The sequence below is a fragment of the Ambystoma mexicanum genome, chromosome 3p (genome assembly GCF_040938575.1).
Source record: "Ambystoma mexicanum isolate Mex_15411 chromosome 3p, UKY_AmexF1_1, whole genome shotgun sequence".
Taxonomy (NCBI): Eukaryota; Metazoa; Chordata; class Amphibia; order Caudata; family Ambystomatidae; genus Ambystoma; species Ambystoma mexicanum.
In genome coordinates this window covers 245,374,813-245,400,669 of record NC_090925.1, presented here as the reverse complement: position 1 = coordinate 245,400,669, position 25,857 = coordinate 245,374,813, and the positions used below count along the sequence as shown (strand labels likewise).

Below are 25,857 nucleotides of genomic sequence, written 5' to 3'. Positions count from 1 at the left end.
TCGGGGAAGCCCTTGAAAGACGCTCCCGAGCTGGCGTGGTGGGGGGATAACAGTGCCTTTTGTTGGTGAAGGCGCCCGCGGCAGAGGGGCACATTTGGTGACATTTGCTGAGCACCCTATTGACATTGAATGCGACCGCCTGCTCCGCCTTCTCTCACCACGCCAGCTCGGGGGAGCCCTTGAAAGACTCCCCCGAGCTGGTGTGGCGGGTGCTAATGGCGCCCCGGCCAGTCGCCCGGCTCGCGCAGCCTAAGGCCGGACCTGCACACACGGCCCGATTCATGGAATTTTTGTACGGTTCCAAGTGACTTTGCCCTGCTGAAAAGTGATTTTGCACTGCAGACACAAACCCTGATTTGTGGAACTGCGCAAAGTTATTTTTGCAGTGCAAATTCGGTGCATAGTCCTTTTTGCAGTACAAAATGACTTTGCACTGCAAAAATACACTTTTCACAGTTCCATGAATCAGAGTTTGTGTCGGCAGTGCAAAGTCACTTTTCAGCACTGCAAAGTCCCCTTGAACCGGGCAAAGAATTCTATGAATCAGGGCCTGTGTGGTTTGCATGTGTGTTTATAGAGAGAGTGTAAAGGAACACAGAGGATAGACAGTTTCACGAAGGAAAGGGATGTACTCTGAATACTGACAGGAGGGTAGTTGGTCAAGCAATCAGCCTTAACTGTTCAAGGTTATTTGGTTTCAGCACCAAGGGAGCAAAGGGTCGTAAATGTCACTCGGCGCCTTCGGAGAAGGACCAAGAAAACAGATCAACAATGTACCTGTTGCTTGAGATGATCTTGATGCTCGACAGCATCAAGACGGTTCCAGGACGCTTGCAGCTCTTGCGACAGAGCTCAAGACGCGAGACAGCTGCGGGCATCAGGCGGTATGCAGTTCGGCAGGCGGGGCTGGATGGACAGCTAAAGGATGCCTACACAGCGGCTCAGGTTCAAGAATCGTTGTCTCTGTGCTGGTTGGCAGATCTGGAATGCTGGTCAAGCTCAGAAAATGCATGACAAATAAGCCAATACACTGAGACAACGTGCCTGCAGTTCTGTTAGGAATTCGACCATCCACACAGTCAATAAATTGAATCATTGTAGATCAACCTCTGGAAAATGTGTGCGGCTAATCCCCACACTTTTTCCTATGCTCAATGCACGACATACGCATAGACCTGTTTTCTGTGGGTGGACACAGCCGACAAGCGCAGTCCTACCTGTAATATTTAGTTGGGATATGACAGCCAGGAGTACACCATGTCATCTCAGAAGGGAGAGGGCCAAACCATCCCCCTGCCCTGGGCAGTGTAATTAACTACTAACAAAGCTCCATGATCTACCTGGCCCTTTTGTTGAGCGATGTAGCTGGTGACCCTATAACTGGTGGCAGCATTCACAAACTAATCAGAGTTTTATTCAAACAGGCCCACATGGGGCCTGGCTGCAGAAGGTAACAAAGGAGACAGGAAACCTCAACACCCTTTCATATGCACTGTGTCGACCGGAAGCCACCTCCTACATTCAGTGTTGATTCACAGTGTAATGTCATGGTTGGAACTGCGCGTGTACAGTAGTCAGGGGGACCCCATTCAGAAGGCACGAGAATGTGGTTTGATGGACCTGACACTTTAATCAGAAACCACAGAGATCCCCATTAACCGGGGGACCCTTTGATCCACGACAGACACGAAGGGACTTAGTATTACATGTTTTCACCCCTTTACCTTTTCTGTTTCAAAACACTGTGGTTATGACCTCACACATACAGAAGATTGTTGGTGGGGTCCCAGAATTGGTTTGTTAAGGTAGGTTTAGCCTACACCAATCACTATTGCCCGATTGGCTTTGAAAGAGGACTGGAGCCCCTCTTTAAGGAGATCACCTGAAGACTTCACAAGAATAAAGAAAGAAGAACTCAACCTTGGATCCTGGCGAAAGGTACAGTCTGCCCTACATCTTCTGCCAGTGAAGGAAGGCCAGGGTCTCCAAAGGGCGAAGCAAGATCCCTCCCCTAAACTTCTCCCAGTGACAAGAGGGAGAAACAAACTTAGAGGACCCTCCAGCTGCTCCATAACCGGTACCTAGCCAGCACACAGCATGCTCTGCTGGGCTCTGAAGCAAGCCTCCTGGATAGGGAATGCCAAAAAATCTCTACACCTACAAGCAAGGCGAGGCAGATCCCTGCAACACACTCCTCAGCTTTGGGCTGTCTGCCTTAAAGGACGACACAAGCCCATTGAATAAGCTGGAAGAAGTGCCTCGACGAGCATCTACCGCTGTCTGCCTTAAAGGACATTTTCAAGCCAGTCGAGTTCCTCGATCCACAACCGACTGCAATGCTTTTCTTGTCAAGCTGAAGTCATTTAAAGACATCTGAGGTGTCTCGACCAGTGCTTCAGAACCTCCGAGCAGCACTGAGATTATTCCTGACCCCGAGTCGACATGTAAGGCAGCCTGCAGCCGTTCGTCCAGCTCTGCTTGCCAAACCATCTTGCCATCTGATGCCTGCAGCGGACTCCCGTCTCGAACTCTGTCAAAGAAGCCTGCACAGCGCCTTGAATCCGACTCGACCCTGTTGCGCCCCAAGAATACCAACAGCAAAAGGTACATTGTGGTTCTGTCCCCCACGTTCTTCCCAGAAGGCCCCTAGAGACATTTTAAGACCCCTTTTCCTTTTTGCTGAAGGCAAGAAGCCCATACTATTGTGCTTAGTAACCATACAAACACCCTCCTGTCAGTACCCAGAGTGCATCCCTTTTCCCTCTTAGAACTGTCTCTCCTCTGGATTACTTTACAGGGTGGGTTGTATTCCATAGTGTTGTTAGATTGTCTGTTGTGTAATAATAAAGTAGATATTTGTAGACCACCTTGACTGGAGACTCCTTTTATTATTGAGTAATAATTGTATTTTCACTCTGTTGCAACTAACCAACGATCCACGACCTTTAGATTAGATAAGCCTGCTGCCCCGTCCACGTTACCAAAATTGGACAAGCAGGTTTATAATTTGAATTCTATGATTGCTTAAGCCAATCTGTTCAGATCCATTCTGGTGTATTCGAGGTGTGGGGATGATTGATGATTTAGAAACCAATATTGACCCCTTGGACACTGATACTAAAGAATTTGATTTGTCACAGCACCAGACGGTGTTTGAGGATAGTGTGTGAATGGAAGAAAATCTGGTGGAAGAAATTCCTATGTAGGTGCCAGATCTCTCCCCCTCCCCCACTTCCCTTGGGACCAAAATGCCAAAATCCCATTTGGAGCATTGATTGATAGCTGCAAGAACCTCCAACTCAGTTTGAGAAGCTTGTACCATACCTGCCCATATGGAATCTGTCAGAACTCTCCTCTCCTGGAGCTCTAGCCCTTTCTGTGTAGTAGTGGCATGCATGTGGATAATCCTGGCTGCTAACATTGGCATTTTATAATATAAAGGGGTGGTGTAGCCCTCTTTTTTGATAAGGGGTGCCTAAATCATGAGGGGATATACTATTGTTAGGAACAACAGGGATTTAAGCTACCCACCTGTCTAACGCTGGCCGGGAATGGATCCAGCACACTTTGTACAGATCCCTATAGGTGGTCTGTGCATAAGAGAACACCCAAATTACATTTAATACAATGACAGTTTTATTCATGTGACTTCTAAAAATAGCATTAAAAAGCTATCATCCAAAACCTTTTTGTTTGCACGTAATTGCCGGGTAGTGATACACTGTTTAAGGCATCTCAAATCAACCTCATACAATGATTCATTGCATACAGTTTTTGCAGTGTGAGTTAGTGCATCTGGTGACATTAGAATGTGGTATGGTTGTCTTCACATCTGTCTAGTCGACACACAATAGTGTTTCTGGCACACTGTGGTTGGCTAGTATTCTGGTGCAGTCTTCAGGACAAGTGTAGTGGACTTGGTAGTGTTCATCGATGTATCACAAGGTGGGACATCTAAAGGTAAGGAGGTACAAATTAGAAACTGGGTGTGTCTCTACAGGGACCGTGGTGCCTGGAAATTGTGCTGGGCTGTATCCTACCTGAGCCATTTCTTTACAGTGTCACAGGTTGGTGAAGAAACCAAATCGAGTTCTTCGCTCCAAGCGCCTTCTGTGCGCTTTGTTAAATTCTATCCTGTGTGTCTAGGATCTGGTCCGCAGCTGAATAGCTGTTAAACAAGATAATTAATATCTAGTGAGATGTTTAAGAAAACAAATTACTGCACTAGCATTTATAGTGCAAATGTCCCCATTTCTGGCTGTGGTGTGAACCCATTGTCGGTGCTTGCTATTTGGCAATGGTGGGGTGCTGTGAAGCAACATTTGACTTAATTCCCAGTGCTTAGCTGGTTCGTGTTGAGGTGAGCAGGGGAGGTCATATATTAACAGTTTTCCCCGTGAGAGCCTGGCGTACGATGTACATCACCGTGATGAACCTCTTTGTGTACTGAGAGTGTTGCATATTGTGCTTAACGCGCTCTGTGAAGAACCGCTCTGTTGGCCTGATCAGGGGGGAACACAAGGGTATCTAATAGTCATCCCTGTGGTAACAAGGCGTATGGTAGTTATCACCGTGGGGGGCCTTTCTGTGGTGATCAAGGTGCTCCTAATTGTGCTAAATGGCATCTCTCCCGTGCGGGTGGTTAACCACTCTGCATCATAGATTCTCGCTTACCTGTACATGCTCGTAACTACAGATCGCCGTGAAAGTGGTGCTGTCTATAGCTACGCACATGCATGTCGTCTATTTGTAATCGCGTCGCTTGGGAATGCACGCCCTAGTGTAAGGCACTCATGTGCGCGCTATCAGTGTGTGCGTGTGGCTGGGACGGGAGAGTAGTGTCTGTGTTAACTATGGGATTCTAGGTGCATGTTGGTTAGGGCGCTGTCCACTCCTCAAAAAAAGTGCCACCATGGCGTATTACATTCCACATTTTTTCATTTTTTCACACTTTTCGTTATTATTGCTTTGCATCAACGGGAGTGCAATTGTGTGTATCCATTATCATATGGTACTAGCACTTGGTATTATTCAGTAGTTTTAAAACACATTATGGTACAAACTAGAGCTGCAAGTTACACCATATTGAATTTGAAAAACAGGGATCACATTTGATTCGGGGTATTGCACATTAAAGGCTGTATTTTCAGAAAAACAAGTTCCACTCAATGGACACATTCACACCGTTTTTCACCGTATCTAATTGGTGTATCCATTTTCGCTCAAGTTTTCTCAGTTCTAAGTTTCTGTCTCCCCCGCCACCAACCCCCCCCCCCCCCCCCCGGGCTTTTGCTTCTATAGTTTGGATCACACACCATCTTAGTTCTGTGTGTTTGTGTTATTTTTTTGCAAAATGGGCCACCATTGGTTTATCCTCAATTTTGTTTTTCAGGCAGGATCTGTGCTCGCAAATCCTTTGTCTCACTTCGCGTTTTCTTTTCCCTATGTATAACAGATTACATGGGCATTTCATCATGCATACACTCCATTTGGTCAAACAATTTGAGAAGGTTTTGTACTTCCATATGGTACCGTTTAAGAAGACCTCTTTCTGGTCTTGTGTGAGATGGCAGACTGAGCACTTGCCACAGCCATAGTGTCCGACTACTGGAGGGAGATGCCAAAGAGTCGTTTGGGCTGTTGTGGTAGCCCTCTATATAGGGTATGTATGTACCAGATCATCTTTGATGTTTCTGCTTCTCTTAAAAGCAAAACGTGGCGTAGTTGGTTGGAAAGTGTCTGTTTGTAGCAAATGCCAATTCTTCATGATCGTCTTTCTCAGTGCATTGCTGACCGGGGAGAAAGTGGTGACGCAGGTAATCTTGTCTTTATGTTCTGTTCTTGTCTGTTTGGTCAGGCAGTCTGTCCTGTTCCGGTTTCTCGCCATTTTGCGGGCTTTCCTTATGATTGCTGCTGGGTACCCCCTATTTTTCAGTCGGTTTTCTAGGTCTTTTCCATGCTGATCGTATTCGGGTAGGGAGGAACAATTCCTTCTTATTCTCAAAAACTGACTGAAAGGTAAATTTTCTTTGAGCGCTTGCGGGTGGAAACTTGTGAATTGCAATAACGTGTTTTTATCCGTGGGTTTACGGTACAATGTAGTTGTAATTGTACCGTCTTCTGCCCTGAGGATGTTGAGGTCCAGGAAGGCTAGACAGTTGGTATCATGGTGCAAGGTAAACTTAATGCAGGGGTCCACATTGTTGAGCCATGTGTGAAAGTCTTGTAGTTCCACAATGATACCTTTCCAGATGGTAAAGATGTCCTCTATGTACCTCACCCATGCGACTAGTTTGCTCTTATGTTGGTTCGTATCACTGTATATAAATCGATTCTCTAGATTGTCCATGTAGAGGTTTGCGATGTCTGGCGCGAAAGTCGATCCCATGCTGGTCCCTCTGATATGCTGGTAGAACTGTCCCTTATATATGAAGTAATTCTCTGTGAGAGCCAGACGAATACATTCTTGGATGAAGGAGGTGGGTGTGGATATGTCTGTGCGTTGGTCTAAGTAGTCCTTGAGGATGTTGATACATTCTATTTGGGGTATGCTTGTGTATAATGCCTCTACATCAAAAGTAACCAGTATGTCTTGTTGTGAGGTGGGAATCTTATTTAGGTGGTGGATCATGGCCGTGGTATCTTGGATAAATGATCTCATATTTCTAACACATGGCCTCAGGAATACATCCATGTATATGGACAGGGGTTCCAAAATAGACCCTATAGCAGAATCTATAGGTCTGCCCGGTGTTTTGGTGGTGTTTTTGTGGATTTTAGGGATGCATTAGAATGCTGGTATTACTGGATGTTCTTTAGTCAGGAAGGCTTGCTCATCTTCGTCGATCCATCCTTGTGTGTTGGCATAAAGCATAAGGCTTTTAATTTCCTCTGCTAGGCGTTGTGTGGGGTTCTTATCCAGTGTTTTGTAAAAACGAGTGTCACTCAGTTGTTTGGTGGTTTCTTCCTCATACAGTTCTTTCCTCCCTTGTCTGTGGGTTTTACTAGAAAGAGGTTATTAGTTTCTAGGTTCTTTAGGGCTTTTCTTCTGTATTGGTTAGATTATCCCTGTAGTGGTTTTTGGTTTTAAATATGCTGTCCATTTTAGAAACCCATAGTTAACACAGAACAACGTCTCTCTCCGAGACACTACTCCCCCGTCCCAAACACACGCACAGACTGATCGCGTGTGCATGCGCACCTTACACTAGGGCGCGCATTCCCAAGCGACGCGATTACAAACAGCTGACACGCATGCGCGTAGCTACAGACAGCGCCACTTCCACAGCGATCTGCAGCTACGAGCATGTACAGGTAAGCGAGAATCTATGATGCAGAGCGGTTAACCACCCGCAGAGATGCCGTTTAGCACAATTAGGAGCACCTTGATCACCACAGAGGCCCCACATGGTTATAACCACCATACGCCTTGTAACCACGGGGATGACTATTAGATACCCTTGTGTTCCCCCGTGATCACACCAACAGAGCGGTTCTTCACAGAGCGCGTTAAGCACAATATGCAACACTCTCAGTTCACAGAGAGGTTCATCACGTTGATGTACATCGTACGCCAGGCTCTCACGGGGAAAACTGTTAATATATGACCTCCCCTGCTCACGTCAACACGAACCAGCTAAGCACTGGAAATTAAGTTGAATGTTGCTTCACAGCACCCCACCATAGCCAAATAGCAAGCACCGACAATGGGTTCACACCACAGCCAGAAATGGCGACATTTGTACTATAAATGCTAGTGCAGTAATTCGTTTTCTTAAACATCTCACTAGATATTAATGATCTTGTTTAACAGCTATTCAGCTGCGGACCAGATCCTAGACACACAGGATCGAATTTAACAAAGCCCACAGAAAGCACTTGGAACGAAGAACTCGATTTGGTTTCTTCACCAACCTATGACACTGTAAAGAAATGGCTCAGGTAGGATACAGCCCAGCACAATTTCCAGGCACCACTGTCCCTGTAGAGACACACCCAGTTTCTAATTTGTACCTCCTTACCTTTAGATGTCCCACCTTGTGATACATCGATGAACACTACCAAGTCCACTACACTTGTCCTGAAGACGGCACCAGAATACTAGCCAACCACCGTGTGCCAGAAACACCATTGTTTGTCGACTAGACAGATGTGAAGACAACCATACCACATTCTAAAGTCACCAGATGTACTAACTCACACTGCAAAAACTGTATGCAAAGAATCATTGTATGAGATTGATTTGAGATGCCTTAAACAGTGTATCACTACCCGGTAATTATGGGCAAACAAAAAGGTTTTGGATAATAGCTTTGTAATGCTATTTTTATAAGTCACATGAATAAAACTGTTATTGTATTAAATGCAATTTGGGTGTTCTCTTATGCACAGACCACCTATAGGGATCTGTACAAAGTGTGCTGGACCCATTCTTGGCCAGCGTCAGACAGGTGGGGTAGCCTAAGTCCCTGTTGTTCCTAACAATGCTAACATTGGCATCCTGATGAGGCAAAGGAACCCATACGGGTCTACAGAGGGGTCTCCATGACAGGTGTAAGTAGTCACATGTTCTATCATTGGTCCAGCCCGTGGAAACCCTCTCCTGCCCTGGAAGAGCAAAGTTGTTGTCTCACCCACTGGGCCCGCTGTGGGATCTGCCAGCCCCTTGCACTGGTTCCATGTGGAAACCCTGCACGCGGACAATCTTGTAGTCAATGATAGACAGCGCTCAGAAGGGCATAGCGCTTGGGTCTTACCCACCCAATAGTGCCTCCTCAGTTCTGGACGCGCTCTCCATTGAAGCCTTTCCCACAGTGTCCCGTCGTTTTGCCGACCGGAACTACTTTGAAGTAATTTATTTGGACGTAATTCCTTCGAAAAAACTAATTGAACTATACCAGGGTTGTGTAAAGGGTTAAAAGGGGTGGGGAAGGGCTTGGGATAGGAGTACAAGTATTGGGTAAGTGGGGGGTTGAGGGGGCACCCCCCAAATAAAAAATAAACATGTAATGCATTTTCGTCCAAGAAATTACTTAAAAGTAAATTACTTCGAAGTAATTCCTGTTGGTAAAACGACTTTCCCACAACACCGTCCCTGCATATTCTGGAATGGCACTCTGTGCTGGAGCAGTCAGGGCTCTTTCACGCCCATGGACCAAACCCTGGCGGCAGCACCCTTCCTCCTTAGCCGTCTGAAGGTGAACTGCTGTCGTCGCTGACGTGGGGGGCTGGCCACAGAGAGGAGGCGCACCCCTATGGGAAACGCTGCAGATGTAAACAGACCATCATTTCATTGTATTTATTAACTGTTAAAGCGGGTAAACTTTGGTTTGTAGCCCCTTCATTTTTGCTACCTTTTGCTTGAGGGGTTTTTGGTAAGAAATGTTAACACATTTATAATTAACTTAGCAAAAATGATGTGAATGTATTGCCTGCCCTTGGTGAACAGTGGCACTTTGAGTCCCTGGACTGACTTTAAGATAAAGGGGACATTTTTTGGTCAAGGAATGTAAGGCACACTTAGAACTCTGGACTCATTTCCACTATTTCGGAACATTCTAAAAATATTTATTTTCCAATAATCGAACATTCTTCTGTTTACAATGTAAATCAATGGGAAAATAATATTGCCGCCCAGGTGACGAAGGAGGAGATCCATGTTAGAGCGGAGTCCTTGATTCCTAAGGAGTGCAGCCTGTCTATGCGTATGGTGTAGTCAAAGGTATGGAAGGCAGCAGATAGGTAGAGATGGATGAACGCTGCACATCCTTCCGCGTCCCTTGAGCTTTATTCGGCCGTATGTTGTATCCTCCTTTGAGGAACTATGCACAATATAAATTAAAACAATAACAAATCAAATCACCATTCTGATTTCGAGTTCACTGACAGTCTCTGATTGCCACAAGCCCAATCTGGTTTCACACTGGATCTCCGCAAACACTTACCATTTATCCGAGAGATGGTCCAGTTCCTCTTGGCATAGGAGGAGGGCGGCAGTTCGAAGTTGAAGGGTAGGCCATTAGGCTTGCGGTCAGCGTCGGTGGCGGTGATCGTGATGCCGTGTGAGTTGGGCCTCTCGCAGATCTGGGCCTCCTTTGGTAAAAGCTCTGGTGCGTTGTCATTGATGTCGATGAGGTAGATCTGCAGGGTGCCTGTGCCGCTGGCAGGAGGTATACCTGTATGGGAGAAGCAGAGGCGTCAACAGGGGACATATCTAAGGGTATGAAGCGAGGTGCCGTGATCCACCAGAAGGTCCACGGCAAAGAGAAACTGAATTGCCCATCGACTGCTGTCTCTGAGCAGGGCACTAGTCGGGGTAAAAGCTAGATGCAGACAGTGCAGAGTGCATTCTGGTGACTAAGCAGTAGCCCAGAAGCTGCCTGGACTGATGGATGGTGGCATGACTCATCCAAAACTATGGCATCATACATTTCCCTAATCACATCACTGTGCATGTCCTTAAGAGGAGAAAGCGCCTCACAATACCACTTATGGACGCATCCTTCTAGGCCCAAGTACATATGCTTAATATATGCTATACGGCAGAGTCTGCAACCTGTGTGTCTCTAACTTACCATAGTTACTGGTGAGGGATCATGGGAGTCGTTGTTCAAAACAGCTGGAGAGCCGCAGGTTGCAGATCCCTGATATAGGGCAGAGGTTTACAGTGGCTCATTCGCTCATCCTGGTCATTATATGCAGCCAATGGGCTTGCCTTACGTTCCATAGGGAAATAGGAGAATAGTAAGTTAATGCCCCCAGAATTCCTGAACATGAAGCTGCCCTGAGGATTATTTGAATGTTGAATGATCCCTTTCCCTCAAGACTGGTCATATCACCAGAAGAAGGAAATATAGCAATCTCGATAGACACATGCTCCAGTGTCGTTTCCGATTGTATATGTAGAAACTTGCATTCTCATCAAGTGGAGAGCCCTGTGATCATCTCTGCGATCCAGCAAAGAGACGGCAGCTGCTGCTCTCCTTTGGGGAATGGGTGATTATGATGGGGCTTTGCTGAGTGTCCCCCAAGACTGGGCCACCATTGGAGAAGATTAGATCCATACATTGGTTATCCAGTTGCCTAGTAAGCAACCAGTCCTATCTTCCACAGGGCATCCAGTAGATCGTCTGGACCTTAAAATGCCTCATGTGGGAGACCGTCTGGCCACGTCTGGTTTCCCCGTGCATCCGCAAGAGGCCAACACTTGAGAATGTCTCAGACCAGACTTGGCAAAAAGGACCTGCAGTCAGGAATATGGGGAGGTGCATGTAAGGTATGCTTTAGTTCAGGGGTCTGCAATCTGTGGGTCTCTGTATGTTTTGGACTACGAATCCCATGATCCCTCCCCATTGATTATGCTGTCAAGGTGTGATGGAAGTTGTAGTCCATAGCATCTGGAGCGACAACATTTGAAAACGTCATCTCTCCTATAGCCACTTATTTCACTATCCGTATCCTGTTTGTTTCCTTTTTTAGCTCTGAGATATGTTTGCCTCCATAGTCAACAATGGGAGAGATACTCCACCAAGAACGAAAACATGTTCAATGACTTCCTCCATGATCTGTAAGCCACCCAGGAGTGTCTCCAATCATGTTTTAGATCTCGGTGCCATACCAGAGGAGAAATGTCCATTTGCATAGCAGTTTGGTCCCTCTTATAAGGACAGTCCAGCATCTATATGCGAGGGAATTCTCTTCTGGAAAGAGCACTCGCAGCGGGCCCATACATGCATCTCTGCTTATTGGGTGACATCAGCGAGATGCGGCAGAGTCGCAGGGTATCTCTAACACAGAGCACAAAGCTTCCCCTTCAGGATTACCCTTAGTAGCTTACACTGAAACCTCAGGTGCTTCACCATTTGCCAAGTGTGGGTGAGCCCCAAGTGCCCTTCACTAAACACAACATATAAAGAATCAGTTCAAAATACAGATGGATTTACAGTTGCAGAGCTGGTTTTGAAAGTGAGTGGAAAATGGTGCAATGTGTTTGGTCGAATGGAACTGTGTTGGCCATGCCAACCTGGACAGACTACTCCATTGTGGGGCAAGACCCACTTAAAGGGTAGATGTACAGGGAGCAATGGGATGAAGGATGAGGCAATGTTCGGGGCTCTGCTTCTCATATGCTCCCCCACCAGGTGACTAACCCCTTTCTACAAAGCTTCTCACACCTCAGGGGAGAGGAAAAGGGAACTTGTACTGCTTGCCCCATGAGGTTTACCACAATCCCAAATTACCAGCCGTGCTGTTGTTTTGTAGTAATAGAATGTTGCCTCCAGGATGTCACCTGTGTCCATCCATAGAGTCCCATCATGCCATGAGCAGGTGCGGACGAATGGAGTGCAGCCAATAGATTAAGTTCCCCATTATCTCTGCTTTAGGTAAGGCAGAGTGTGCTGTGAGTGACTCGCTGAGTTATTCAAAAATCTTCCACCCATCACTTTTTTTTGGTTACAGTTCGTCTCCCTGTGTGAGAGAGGGTATACTCAGACATGGGTCCCTTGCTTGCTGCTCCACAGGGAACCAAGCTGCACCTCACTGAGGAGGCCCAACAAGGCTGAAACATGTCTGAGGTTGCTTGTGTTTCCGTGAAGAGGGGACCTGGCCTAGCAATTCGGGCTGGGCTGCTCCCATTGGTGGCAGTACCTGGCTGATTTGCATATGGCGGACCCCTTTTGCAATAGCGTAGATGGCTAAAAAAACTGTGGTGTGGAAGATTGCCCACAGCAATGCCAGTGGTTCAGATTTATTCAAAACCTTCCACCCATCACTTTTTTAGTTGTCGTTTGTCTCCCTGTCTGAGAGAGGATACGCTCAGACGGGGGTCCCTTGCTCGCTGCGCCATGGGGAACCAACTTGCTCCTCACTGATGAGGCCCAACAAGACTTAACCATGTCAGGGGTTGCTTGTGTTTCCATGCAGAGGGGACCTGGCCTAGCAGTTCGGGCTGGGCTGCTCCCTTTGGTGGTGGCAGCTGCTGACTGATTTGAATGTGGCTAGACCCCTTTTGGAAAGGCGCAGATGAGCTAACAAAAAAAAGTGGTGTGGAAGGGTGGCCAGAGCAGGGCCAGTGGTACAGATTTATTCAAAACCTTCCACCAGCCACTTTTTTTGTTGTAGTTTGACTCATTGAGAGACACCGCAAGCAGTAAGGGTCTGATTATCAAAACATTTTCTCTGCATATAACCATTTGCAAATTGTTCAGACAACAAATGGCACCTGATTCACAGAACAGTGAAAAAGGCAATGAAAACAAATGGATGTGCTCCTAAATGCACTTTGCACATGGAGTGTGCATATGTAGAATGGGTGAATGTCAATGCAGGCCAATTGAAATGAGGAACACAGCTGCACACGCCGCCGGAATAGCCTGATACCCACAAAGAAACGAGCAACTTGCTCCTGTGGCAATTTACCCCGGTTCCTATCTGATTTAAATCAGATTTGGCACACAGGAAAATTATCTACAAAACGAAGTTGCACGTTGTAAAAATATTTGTCCTGCAAGTGGTTTACTTTCCTAAAGTTTGACACCGTTGTCAGGAAGAAAAAAAATGTTCACAATGCTTTGGTGCCACTTTTCCCCGTCACATCTCGTTTTCACTTCCAGGGGTTCTCGTTAACTATTTTGTTCATCATATGTTTATGCGAGTTATGTTTTGTTCTGTTACAGGAAATTTATGCGTGCAATGTCACCACCAGAGTGGTCCCCTGGCGCTCTGGCGGACCTGAAAAGCAAGAGCGTAGGGTAAGTTAGTAGGACTGAGCAGGATAAGCGCAAGAGAGCTGTGATGTGCAGCTTCAGTTCGGTTTACACCGTTGGCTGAGCGTAGGTGTGATTTTTCAGTTGGTAGTTGCCATGTGCTGTTGTGTGAGGCTATGTGTGGTTTGTTTTGTTGTTACGGTCTAGTGAAGTATGTGCCGTTGTTGTGCAATATAGGTATGGTTCTGTTTTGTTTAGAGCTTTAGAGGTGTAAGTAGAAGGGAGAGTTTTTTAGTGGGCTGGTTAGTGGTGGCGTGCCATCATACCTCCTCTTCTTTGGCCACCCGTGGTATGCACCCCTGCCAGTGTTGCATATCATGGTGTGCTAGGGGCGGGGGCCTCCCTCCTATATGATGAGCAGGGTTTTGGGTTGCCTGCAGGGCTATTTAGTGATTATGTCTCCTCCAGCCACCCCGCTATTTTCAGACTAATGGACGTCTACACCGTTTTGGCCCCTTGCATATCCTTGTGTGCAGCCGCCACCGCATTCCTGGGCCCCTTAAGGATGAGGGGCTCTTCCCTCTGCCCTTGAGCTACCTGGGTCCCTTGGTTTCTCTATTCACCACTCTTTCCCCTTCAACTCTTATGCCATGTCTGTAGTTCAACCTAGAACTCTCCCATCTCTAATTAGCCACCGGTAGGGCCCTCCATGGGAATGGGTGCACCCAGGTCTCCCTCCCACTCGTAGGTCTCTCCACCTCACTGCACTTGTCGTGGTACGGTCTAGTCCTCCTTCTTGCCATATGTGTGTTTCTCTGGTTCCGACTTCATGAGCCAGGTTTTTAGGAGTTTTGTGAATTTTAAATGGTCCTTCGTGTTGCGTGTTTCTCTCGGGAAGGAGTTCCAAAGGTTTGCGGCAATGCTGTTCCACCACGTTTTTTTCCTTGTGTACGGGTTAGGTTCCATGCGGATGACGTTGCTGGATCGTAGTGTTCGGGTTGACTGGTAAATGGTGAGTTCTGCTCCTTGGCCCTGGATTGCTCTGTGCATTGTGCACATTGTTTTGAATGTGGGTGCAAATTGCCCACCCCCCCCACATGTGTGAATCTTTGTGAATCATTATGTATATGCATGTGTGATTTGCATGTGCAATTTGCACCGCCACCCTTTAAACCCACAAACGCAATTCTTTGAGAATCAGGCCAAAATGACTAACGTGGTTACGTGCATCAGGGATGGCGTTAGACGTGTCTGCCATTTTGCATATGCACTTTTTTTGTTTCTCTTTTGCACCCCCTTATCCACCGACCAGTTTAGCGTGAGCCCCATTGTGCGTATGTGCATGACTACGTTTGCAGTAGCTCCTGTTGTGGTTAAGGCCTTTCTTACCTGTGGACACGTTTTCGTGCACAATTTCATTCCGTGACTCGTGCCCTGGTGTTGCAGGCTTCCTTCCATGCCATGCTCTCGCCGCCTCAGTAAAATGGCGCAACAGCGGACTCACCGTCCAATCGCAGTGCGATGTCTGTGCAATCGGTCCGAACGGTGCGTCAAAGACGCGCAGTGCTCAGCCGGCATCAAAGAGGAGGCAGTTATCCTGGGTTGTCAAATGCGCCCGCGGAGCGGCTGCGGCTCTAACTGGGTCAGCCCGATTCCCGAACAGTTCAGGCAGAGTTTACGCGCCGAGTCATCACATATGCCATCAAAGGGCTGGATTTCTGACGGCAGTAATGCCTGTTCTCCTTGAGACGCTTTCATGTCGGCGACCGGAGATTCAGGAGGCATTCTGGGGAACGTTGGCCGGGGATTAGAACACGTTTTCTAGAGCGCAGCAAGTAGGCACTCTTCAGGGGCGAGATTACCAGATTTATGGAGAGCAGGGGGTTGACTTTCGGGAACCGCAGAGGACGAGTCTCGCCGTGGGTTTGGCAATAGGGTGGCTGGCATCGAAGCGTGTGAGTGGCACAGAAAAGTGTGGATGCGTCCATGCGGACTGATGCCACCTTCATGAAGATTCAGGAATCCAGCTGCATTTCCCACCTATGTATTTATGTGTGATATATATAAAGAGCAAACCTAGACCCCGGGCAACTGAGCGCTGTACAAAGGGGACTCGGCCAGGGGGTTACAAGCAGGGTGCCGGGGTGACAGGGGAGTTGGGGGGGGCACTTCCAGAGCGGGGGAAACAGCGCTGAGTGGAGCCATCAGCGAATGGTGAGATTTTTCTCTGAAGAGTAGGGTCTCCTGGTCCTCCCTGGAGTGTAGGATGGAGGTAACCTGTTCCAGAGACAGGATGGATAGCAGGCAACACTGAAACAGTGCTACCCTGATATGGGGCACAGTGACCCTGCACGACCTGCCTTTCAAAGGGGCCACTCTGCCAATGACTCGATGGGACTCCCTGGCACGGACATTCCCGCCACTTGGGACGGGGCCGTAGGCGAAGTCTAAAAGTGTTTGTGAAAATTCAAAGCAGGCGAAAGTAGGGCCCTGCAAAGAAACACAGGGTTTACAACCTGCACCTTAAACAGGAAAGGCAGTGCCCCGGAGACCGAAGGCTAAGCAGGTCGCCTCGCTGCAGCAACAACCAATACCCCGGAGAACGAAGGATAAGCAGGTCGCCTCGCTGCAGCAACAACCAGTGCCCCGGAGAATGAAAGCTAAGCACGGCGCCTCGCTGCAGCAACAACCAGTGCCCCGGAGAACGAAGGCTAAGCAGGTCGCCTCGCTGCAGCAACAACCAGTGCCCCGGAGAAGGAAGGCTAAGCAGGTCACCTCGCTGCAGCAACAAGTGCCCTGGAGAAGGAATGCTAAGCAGGTCGCCTCACTGCAGCAACAACCAGTGCCCCGGAGAACGAAGGCTAAGCAGGTCGCCTTGCTGCAGCAACAACCAGTGCCCCGGAGAAGGAAGCCTAAGCAGATCGCTTCGCTGCAGCAACAACGAGTGCCCTGGAGAAGGAATGCTAAGCAGGCCGCCTCGCTGCAGCAACAACCAGTGCCCGGAGAATGAAGGCTAAGCAGGTCGCCTCGCTGCAGCAAAAACCAGTGCCCCGGAGAACGAAGGCTAAGCAGGTCGCCTCTCTGCAGCAACAACCAGTGCCCCAGAGAACGAAGGCTAAGCAGGTTGCCTCGCTGCAGCAACAACCAGTGCCTCGGAGAACGAAGGCTAAGCAGGTCGCATCGCTGCAGCAACAACCAGTGCCCCGGAGACCGAAGGCAAAGCAGGTCACCTCGCTGCAGCAACAACCAGTGCCCCGGAGAACGAAGGCTAAGCAGGTCGCATCAATGCAGCAACAACCAGTGCCCCGGAGAACAAAGGCTAAGCAGGTCGCCTCGCTGCAGCAACAACCAGGACAACGTCATGGCTGCACGTGCCAGTGGTACCTTCACACGAACCCTTGTGAAACTAGAGAAAATAGGAGAACACACGACTGATGATGCATGAACCCATGACTGGTGTATGAACCCATGACTGGTGCATGAACCCATGACTGGTGCATGAACCCCTGACTGGTGCATGCCTTTCTGTGTGCTGAGGTGTCTGAGAGTTATTGGAACAGGAAGTGAGACAACTGTTTAAAGAGGAAAAAGGGAAGAGGGAAGGTAGCAAAGAAAACTAGAAGTAAACAGGAAGAATGTAAACACCAAAGCCTGGGGAAGAGGGGGGAGAGGGGTGGCGAGAGGAGGGAGGAAGAAAAGAAGGAAGGAGGGGAGAGAAGGAGGACAGGGAGGAAGGAAGGAAGGAAGGAAGGAAGGAAGGAAGGAAGGAAGGAAGGAAGGAAGGAAGGAAGGAAGGAAGGAAGGAAGGAAGGAAGGAAGGAAGGAAGGAAGGAAGGAAGGAAGGAAGGAAGGAAGGAAGGAAGGAAGGAAGGAAGGAAGGAAGGGTGGGTGGGAGGTAGGGAAGGAGGGAAGGTAGGAGACGGAAGGAAGGCAAAAGCAAGAAAGAAAGGAATGGAGGAAGAGAAGGGGGGGAAGGGAGAGAACGAAGGAAGGACAGAAGGAAGGATCGAAGGAAGAGTGGGGAAGGGAGAGAGAGATGGAAAGAAGGAAAAGAGTGAGAGATGGAAGGACGAAGAAAGGAGGGAAGGGAGCGGGGGAGCGAGGGAAGGAAGGGAACAGAAGGAATGATGTCAAAAGCAAGGAAGAAAGGAAGGGTGGAATCAAAGGAAGAGAAGGATGGGAAGGGAGGGAAGGAAGGGAAAGAAGGCAAGTTATGAAGGTGGAAAAGAAAAAAAGGAAGAAGGGAAGGAAAGAAGGAATGAAGGAAGGAAGGAAAGAAGGAAGGAAAGAGAAATGAGAGAGAGCGAAATAGAACCTAATGTGATGTAAAGCTAATGAGTAGCCCTGATACCAGATAGGACCAGAGACCTCACCTACCTCGGTGCCTCTCATTTCCATGCACCACCTTCCTGACAGAGACCTGGTTTCACCACCCTCATCATGCACACCTGGCGGGCTTCTTTCAGCCGCCTATAGCATTCACCACACTGGAAAGACCGGGGGATTGGCAGTCATCCACACATCCTCTTGGACCCAAACCCACCAAGGGCCCTCTCAACTCGCCCCCGTGGAATCCAGCCCCTGGCCTCTTCTGAACACACATGCACAGGCCAGTGCCTCGCGCTCCAGTCCAACAGAGCTGCATGAAAGGAAAAGGAGCGCGGAGCCAATCAGCTCCATTCTTTGCCAGGTGCATACGGGTACTTAAAGCCCCTGATCGCAGGGGGGTGATGACCCTCGCCCATGCTCTGGACGAAAATGTACCCCGCTGCATTCTGTTCACCAGAACTGCCTCCCACCCCTTACCAAGCTCTCTCCTCCTCCCCAGCAAACCCGGCGCCTGCACACCCCCGATTGCTCCCACACCCACCCTCCGCCGCACGCCACCCTCCTGTCGCTCTGAGCCTCACTTCCACCCTCTGCAGTGAGAAGGGACTCACTTCCAAGCCCCACTCATGCTCCCACGCCTACCCTCCGCCGCACGGCTCCCTCCGGCCTCTCTACGCCCCACTTACCCTATATATCTGCAGTGAGAAGGGACTCACTTCCAAGCCCCACTCATGCTCCCACGCCACCCTCCTGCCGCTCTGAGCCTCACTTCCACCCTCTGCAGTGAGAAGGCACGCACCTCTAAGCCCCACTCATGCTCCCACGCCCACCCTCCGCCGCACGGCTCCCTCCGGGCCCCACTTACCCTATATACCTGCAGTGAGAAGGCACGCACTTCCAAGCCCCACTCAAGCTCCATGGCGGCCATCTTTGTACAGCACCTTGATTAACATAATAGCTAATTCCCCTTCTGAACACAGAGCACTGGCAAAACTTTTCTTCACAACAGTGCAGTACTTTTCAAATATCTGCTCAAAGTGCAGGATTTGATACAAGGGGGGAATTCCACTGACAGGTGGGCGGGGTATGTGGGCGGAGCCATGTGCAAATGGGCGGAGTCTTGTGTGGCTGTGGGCGGGACATACATCTCGGGAATTTTGATTTTCAAATGTAGGAAGGTATGTCCTCCATCAAAGGGAGCGCATTTTTGTTTCTTTTTGGAGAGTAACTCTTCGCCTGGACCAACCTACCAACCTCCATAAAGAAAGCTGCTTCCAGCCTACATTTCAGGAGCCAACTAACAGCCCTACTCTTCAAGCAACACCTCAACCTACCCTGCAGATCCGGTCACTTAGCTCAATGTATTGCGAGCATCCTCTCCCGCCCTTCCCTAGAGCTTCTTTGCACCTTATAGAGCCCCACACATAATGCATGCCGCCAGCACTTATGCCACTCATTACCAGGTCACAGGAGACGGCACAACGATTTCAACGCCTCAGTGCCTCAGGGTTGTTTGCGTGCTTTACAAATGAAATACACAAATAAATAAATAATGATGGTGTGGATGGCTCAGTGGGTTAATGCGCATGCTGCACAGATCTTTGTGCAACATGAAGGTCAAAGGTTTGAATCCAAGCCGGTTGACTCAGCCTTTCATCCTTCTGAGACCAATGAAATGAGTGTCACTGAGTTGGGCAATTGTAGCAGCTGTTAATTGCAGTGCTCGGGAGCAGCAAAGGGTAAATAAAAAGCGGGTCACGTTTAGTACCGTTGTCGGTGGCCAGAAAGGTGGCCACGTAGATATCATCCTTGATGTAGGCCGACTCTCGATCCATCACCGCCGTGGTGATGATATCCCCGTTCGAGGCGTTTATGCTCAGCCAGTTGGCTGGATCCGAAAGCTTGTGATATCTGTGCAGAGAGAGCAGAAGACAGACATGTCAGTGGCCTGGGCACCACAGACCGCCCTTACCCAGCATCCCAAATAAAATAAAAACACGTCCACTAGTGCATTCTTGACTTCTTTTTCAAAACATTTGTTATTAGCGTTTCAAAAGGGTAACATATTTCCAAATATATTAATGACAACATCGCACATTGTGTTTTCTCATCTGAGTTCTCATGACGTTTCACTTGCAGGGCAGCAAATGATCATAAGCATCAATAATCCTGTTTTTATTTTAAAGATGCTGCACACACATTCTGATGCAAACAAAGGAATAAAGGCAGAAAGCATAAAAAAACCTGTGTGGGGGGGGGGGGGGGGGGTTACCATAAAACACGTTCTAAATGAGGGATATAAAGTGTGCCCCTTTTATTCTTTGCAAGGGCTCTGCAAAGAAAAACCTGCCCTTCTGGGGTTATTGCTGTCGGGTTGGGCCTATGTCTAACCTGCAGGTAATTGGTTTGAAGCAGTATATGCTTTAACTAATTGGGTTTAATTTTTTAAATTAACTTTGAAAAAGTCTGTTAATCATAAAATAAAGTAGAGTACTATGATTATTATTGTTAGCACTGTTTGGTTGTTTATAATAAACTATCTGTGCCCTGCGTATCCTACACTCATCTACCTCTCTCCCTCTCTCTCTCCCTCTCTCTCTCTCTCTCTCTCCCTCTCTCTCTCCCTCTCTCTCTCCCTCTCTCTCTCTCTCCCTCTCTCTCTCCCTCTCTCTCTCTCTCTCTCTCTCTCTCTCTCTCTCCCTCTCTCTCGCTTTCTCTCCCTTTCTTCTTCTCCCTCCCTCTCTTATCTCGCTCTCTCTCTCCCTCTCTCTCTCTCTCTCTCTCTCTCTCTCTCTCTCCCTCTCTCTCGCTTTCTCTCCCTTTCTTCTTCTCCCTCCCTCTCTTATCTCGCTCTTTCTCTCCCTCTCTCTTCTCTCTCGCTCTCTCTCTCTTTCCCTGTCTCTCTCTACTTCTCTCCCTCTCCCTCACTCCTTCTCTCTTCTCTCTCTCCCCTCTCTCCTCTCTCTTCCCTCTCAATCCTTTTCTCTCTCTTCTCTCTCTCCCTCGCCCCCTCTCCGTCTCTCTCCTTCTCTCTCTCTTTTCACACACTCTCTCTCTCTCTCCTTCTCCCTCGCTCTTCTCTTTCTCTCTATCTCTCCCTGTCCCTCGCTCCCCATCTCTACTTCTCTCATCTCTTTCCTCTCTCGCTCCTTCTGTCTTTTCTCGCTCTCTATCTTCTCTCTCCTCTGTCTCTTCTCTCTCTCCCCTTCTCTCTCTCTTCTTACTCGCTCTCTCTCTCTCCTTCTCTCTCTCTCCCAGACTCTCTCTCCCCTCTCTCTCTACTTCTCTCTCTCTCACTCTCTCTACTTCTCTCTCTTCTCTCTGTCTCTCCCCCTCCCCCCCTCTCTCTGTTTTTCTCTGTCTCACTCTACGCCTGGGTCTCTTTCTATGTAGGAAAGAGTCAAGCTTGCTACAGCCCCCACAGCCATTGCTGCCAGCTGCGCGATCATAGTGATAGCCGGTTGTGAGGATTGAATGCCTTTGACACCAGTCGCTCCATTGGACCCCAAAGACAATTGCGGGGGTAATCTTGGCCAGGTCTCAGGGCTTGTATGGCTGTGAACATGTTCAGTTCAAAATCCATAATCCGCCGGTTTGTTTTGGGTGCGTCCTTGAACGGGCAGTTTTTAGACATAACTCAATATACATATAGTGGGTATTCTGAACCAGTGAGGTCACGAGCAGTATATGGTGAACTCCAACAGGCTCAACACAGCCATGTCTTGCCGGCTTCCTGAACCCACCGCTGCAGACACAATAAAGTGCCCCAGGGGAATAAAAGAGGGGGCACGAGTGGGAGACGGGCATGTGAGATTGCTGCTTGGAACCCTAGAAGGGTGGCATGAGAGGGAGCCTTAGATGGGTACTGTGCAAGGGGTCTGAGGGGCTGTGGGCAGATTGGGCCTGAGGGAGGTAATGTCATTCTGGCCCCTCTCTTTCCCAGGAGATCCCTCCTAACATTACTCACTGCTGAGCCGATCTGCCAGTACCAACCTCACGGCATGTCGTGACACAGTGCCTCCATAAAATGACCCAAGCAGACCTCCACGGGGGCTCACGAGTTGCATGCCAGCCCTGGTGGAAGCAGCAAAGCAGCCAGTGACCCGTAATGATCCAGGAGAACAGAACTCAACTGTGGCCAAACAGCTCCAGGGAGCTATGCCAGTGACTTACAAGATGGTGGCCTAAGATTTGATCACCTCTCAATGGACAGTGTGACCGCAGGCAGATAAGGCGAGAGAGCAAGGAGAAGCGAGGAGCGGTGAGCCAGTGAGACCCGGCCATGGGACACCACACCAATGGCGTGAAGTAATGAGAAGTGTGAGAAGGGGCAAAGACACACAAACACCGGGGAGAAGCAGTGGAGACTTGAATACGCTGACACTCAGATGATAACTGCCGAAGCCTGCAGGAGAGAGGGCCCTGAGGCTGCCATGTGCAGGAGGCGCTCTGACTTTGCTTGGGCTAGACCCTGATGGCAGACTGAGCCAGATAACCCAAGTTGATGGAGGGGTTCATAGGCCTAGATGGCAGAGAACCCAGGGTAGAGCACCGTCAGAGGAGCCAGGGGGCTGTAGGTGCCACCATGAGAGGCCTGAGACCTCCTGCGAGAGCTGGAAAGACGCGACTGATATCTGGAGACAGCATGCAGTGAAAAAGCAAAGACGCCCGGGGCATTGGAAATCCGCGGGAAAGCCTGGGACAGAACGAGAATAGGCCCAAGGGCAAAGCCAAGTTAAGGAGAAAGTCTGCACGTCTGAGTGCACGAGTTGGGCTTGAGAATGCATTTTGGGAAATGTAGTCAAAGTACTACATTGTCCATAAAAGAGGGTTGGAAAAGGAGAATGTAGACACTGTCATTGTAGCTCAAGAACGAAAGTGTCCAAAAAAGACTGTGCGAAAAGAATCTTTTAGAAAACGAATTTTGGAAATGATAGTTTAAGTAACAAAATGTCTAAGAAAGACTGTGACAGAAGAACTCAGATACTGAATTCTGGGAATTGTAGTCCAGGAATCAACGTTCCTAATAAAGACTGCCAGAGAAGGGAAGTGTTGAATCTGCATTGTGGGATACATAGTTTAAATGTATGCATGGGATTGACAAACACATGCATAGCTGGGAGCCAATGCAGGGGTTACAAGATGCTTACTTGGGCAGCAGAGGGTGAGAGATAGGGTTGAATGGTGCAACTACGACTGGCAAGGTCTACTTTGAAGAGTGGGGCACATTCAGGTCCTTCAAGTAGTGTAGGATGTCAGGGGCCAGTCTTATCTGCAGTGCTACCTTGCTCCAGTGACAGGGTGCATTTCGGAAAAAGCCCCCTTCCTGTTCTTTCCCCTCTTGCAATTCTTTGTTTCCAGGCTGGTAATGTTGCTTCTGGTGGTGCACTGGCCTCCAGAGTTGGTGAGTTTCTCAACCAGGCAGAGTGGTGCTTTGGTTCTGATGGCTTTGTAGGTAATGTGGGCTGTCATGAACGTGATGCGTTGTTAAAGGCGTGGCCAGCTCAGCTCCTTGAGGTTGGAGTGATGTGGTTGAACTATCCTATAGTCCTGTGGTAAGGTGAGCTACAGCATGTTGGGCAACCTTCGGACGACCAAGGTGGCATCTGGGAAGCCTGCAAGTAGGATGTTGCCAGCTTCCAGGTGGACGATGTCAAGAGCTTGGAAAACTGTTCTGAAACTCTGGGCAGCGGTGAAAGAAGTACAAACTGGACCATGCAGCTGGGGTCTTCTTGGCAATGTGTTTGAATGAGAGCGGCCTGCCACAAAGACATGCTGACTTGTATCTTAAATCCAAGTGTGTTTATTTGGGATTTTACAAACAGCTTGGGCCAAGAGTGCTCAGGTAGTTCTGAGGTCTGGTCGGGTACTTGGGAAACTGGCCACCCCTCTCTCACTCTACTTCCTGGGTCGTGCCTACCTCCCTAACCCAGGTGTCCTTATCAGGATGTTAGTGCCAGTCAAAGGTAACACCTGTCTGTTTGTTTCTGCTTAAACTAATCCCTGATTCAATGGTTGACTCCTTCCCTGGGGGTTTTCTAGGCTTTCCCTAACCTAAACAGCGTAGTAGTCTCAGGTAGGTAGGGGTGGTGCCTTCTTCTGCCCGGTGTCACTCACACTTCTGTCACACCCACTTGTACCCGACCCTTCATTTTATTGGTCTCTAGATGTTCTCCTCCCACCACGTCACTGTTCCTCCGATCTCTCACTCCGCCTTTGCACCTCCACCTATTGATCTTACTTCTTTTCTTACTCCTGTTCTTACTATCGCTCGTACCTCCAACTACCCCTCTACCTTTGTTATCTGCCCTTCCCTACTTCCTCTCACTCTACTTCCTTGCCTTTTGCTATTCTTCTTGTAATCTGTTTCACTTTATGCTGATAGTTACTCCAATTCTCCCACTTACTGTTGCATTTACTATTCTGTTGCTCCTACTATTTCTACTCCATACGTAACCCTTGCTATTGCCCTCTACTACCTACTACCACTAGTGCTTCTTCTACTCACTAACGCTCCGTACTATCTACTCCACTGCCAATATTATTCCTAACCCTCACTACCACTGCTACTACTTACTGCCTCTTCCGCACTCGCTTTTCCACTACTCCTACTACCACTAGCTGCACTCCCAACTACTACCTTCGCCAATAATACCACTAACACTCTGCTACTCTTAGTGTACCTCGACTTCTCACACTTTCCACTCTCACACTCCACAGACCCCTTCTTAACAATAGCCTCCTCACTCCAATTGCGCTCACAACCTCTGATCCCTCTGACACGCCCTACACCACCTCCTGTTCACACCCTTCTAAGCCACATGTGCACACTCAAACACACCTTCTTAAATACTCCACCCCTCCCAGGGATACACACTTACCTTAACCAATATCTTACCTTGCTCCGGGGTGCTGGGGGGAGGGGTATGACAGGGGAATGCCATTGGAGGGCTTAAAAGTGCTAGTAAGCCATGCCCCTTTCCAACATGGACCCTGATGGGTTCCCGGGACGTTGGATGGAAGGCCTCCACGGGGGCTTTTAATATATCTATTACATCTCCGGTAGTGTAGTGAATAAAGGCCTTCGTGGAGGCCTTTATTTAATAATGAAACTATCCCTGGTGGGCTAGTGAAAGCTCCCTGTGGGCAAGGGAGTCACAGTCTGCTGGAGCCGTGCCGGTGTTGTAGTTGATGTGGCACCCCTTGGTTTGTCCATCCCTTTGTCGCATCCTCCGGAGTTCGGCGGTGATTGTTGTGTTGCTTTTTGCACCCTGCGGAAAGATGTACTCAGCTTCTCCTGTTGCCCCATGGCTCCGGTGCTGGGTGCTTGGCTGCCGGTCTCTCTGGGTCCCATCTGTGCAGGTAAGATAGGGCGGGAGGGGGCCTGCCCGCACTCAGGCACCGTGGTCGGGATGGGGTGCGGCCTCCCTCCCACTGACAGGGCTAGAACGCCAGGCCCTGTCACAGAGGTCACGCTCACATATTTCTACAGGATGAGCCATGGAGCATCGTGTCAGTTACTTGGGCGTGCGCGGTGGAACCTGAATTTGGTCTTTGTCAGGCTGAGCTTCAGGCAGGTGCTTGACATGCAGGCTTGGATGATGGACAGAGAGCGCTCGAGTCGAAGGGTGTCATGCATGCAATTGATATTTAGGTAAAGCTGTGTGCCATCTTTGTGTGGGTGTATTGTGTGCAGTTGCTGGCAAGGAGTTGCACTAGAGCATACCACAAGCACCAAGCCATCCCATGAAAAGAGTGAGACGACAAACTCGGACACTGGATCCTGGGAAACAAAGTCCCGAAGTGTGCAAGGGACTTTCTT

General features: G+C 48.9%; 1 protein-coding gene across 1 annotated transcript in view; it reads right to left on the bottom strand.

Annotated features, from left to right (window-relative positions):
- The window catches only part of CDH4 (cadherin 4), a 964,675-nt gene that overhangs the window by 98,917 nt on the left and 839,901 nt on the right, over nt 1–25,857 (bottom strand). Inside the window, exons 9-10 of the mRNA XM_069650710.1 lie at nt 19,804–19,946; nt 9,945–10,175 (exon numbers count right to left, since the gene is read on the bottom strand). Coding sequence (XP_069506811.1) covers nt 9,945–10,175; nt 19,804–19,946 — 374 coding nt within the window. The remainder of the gene's footprint in view (nt 1–9,944; nt 10,176–19,803; nt 19,947–25,857) is intronic.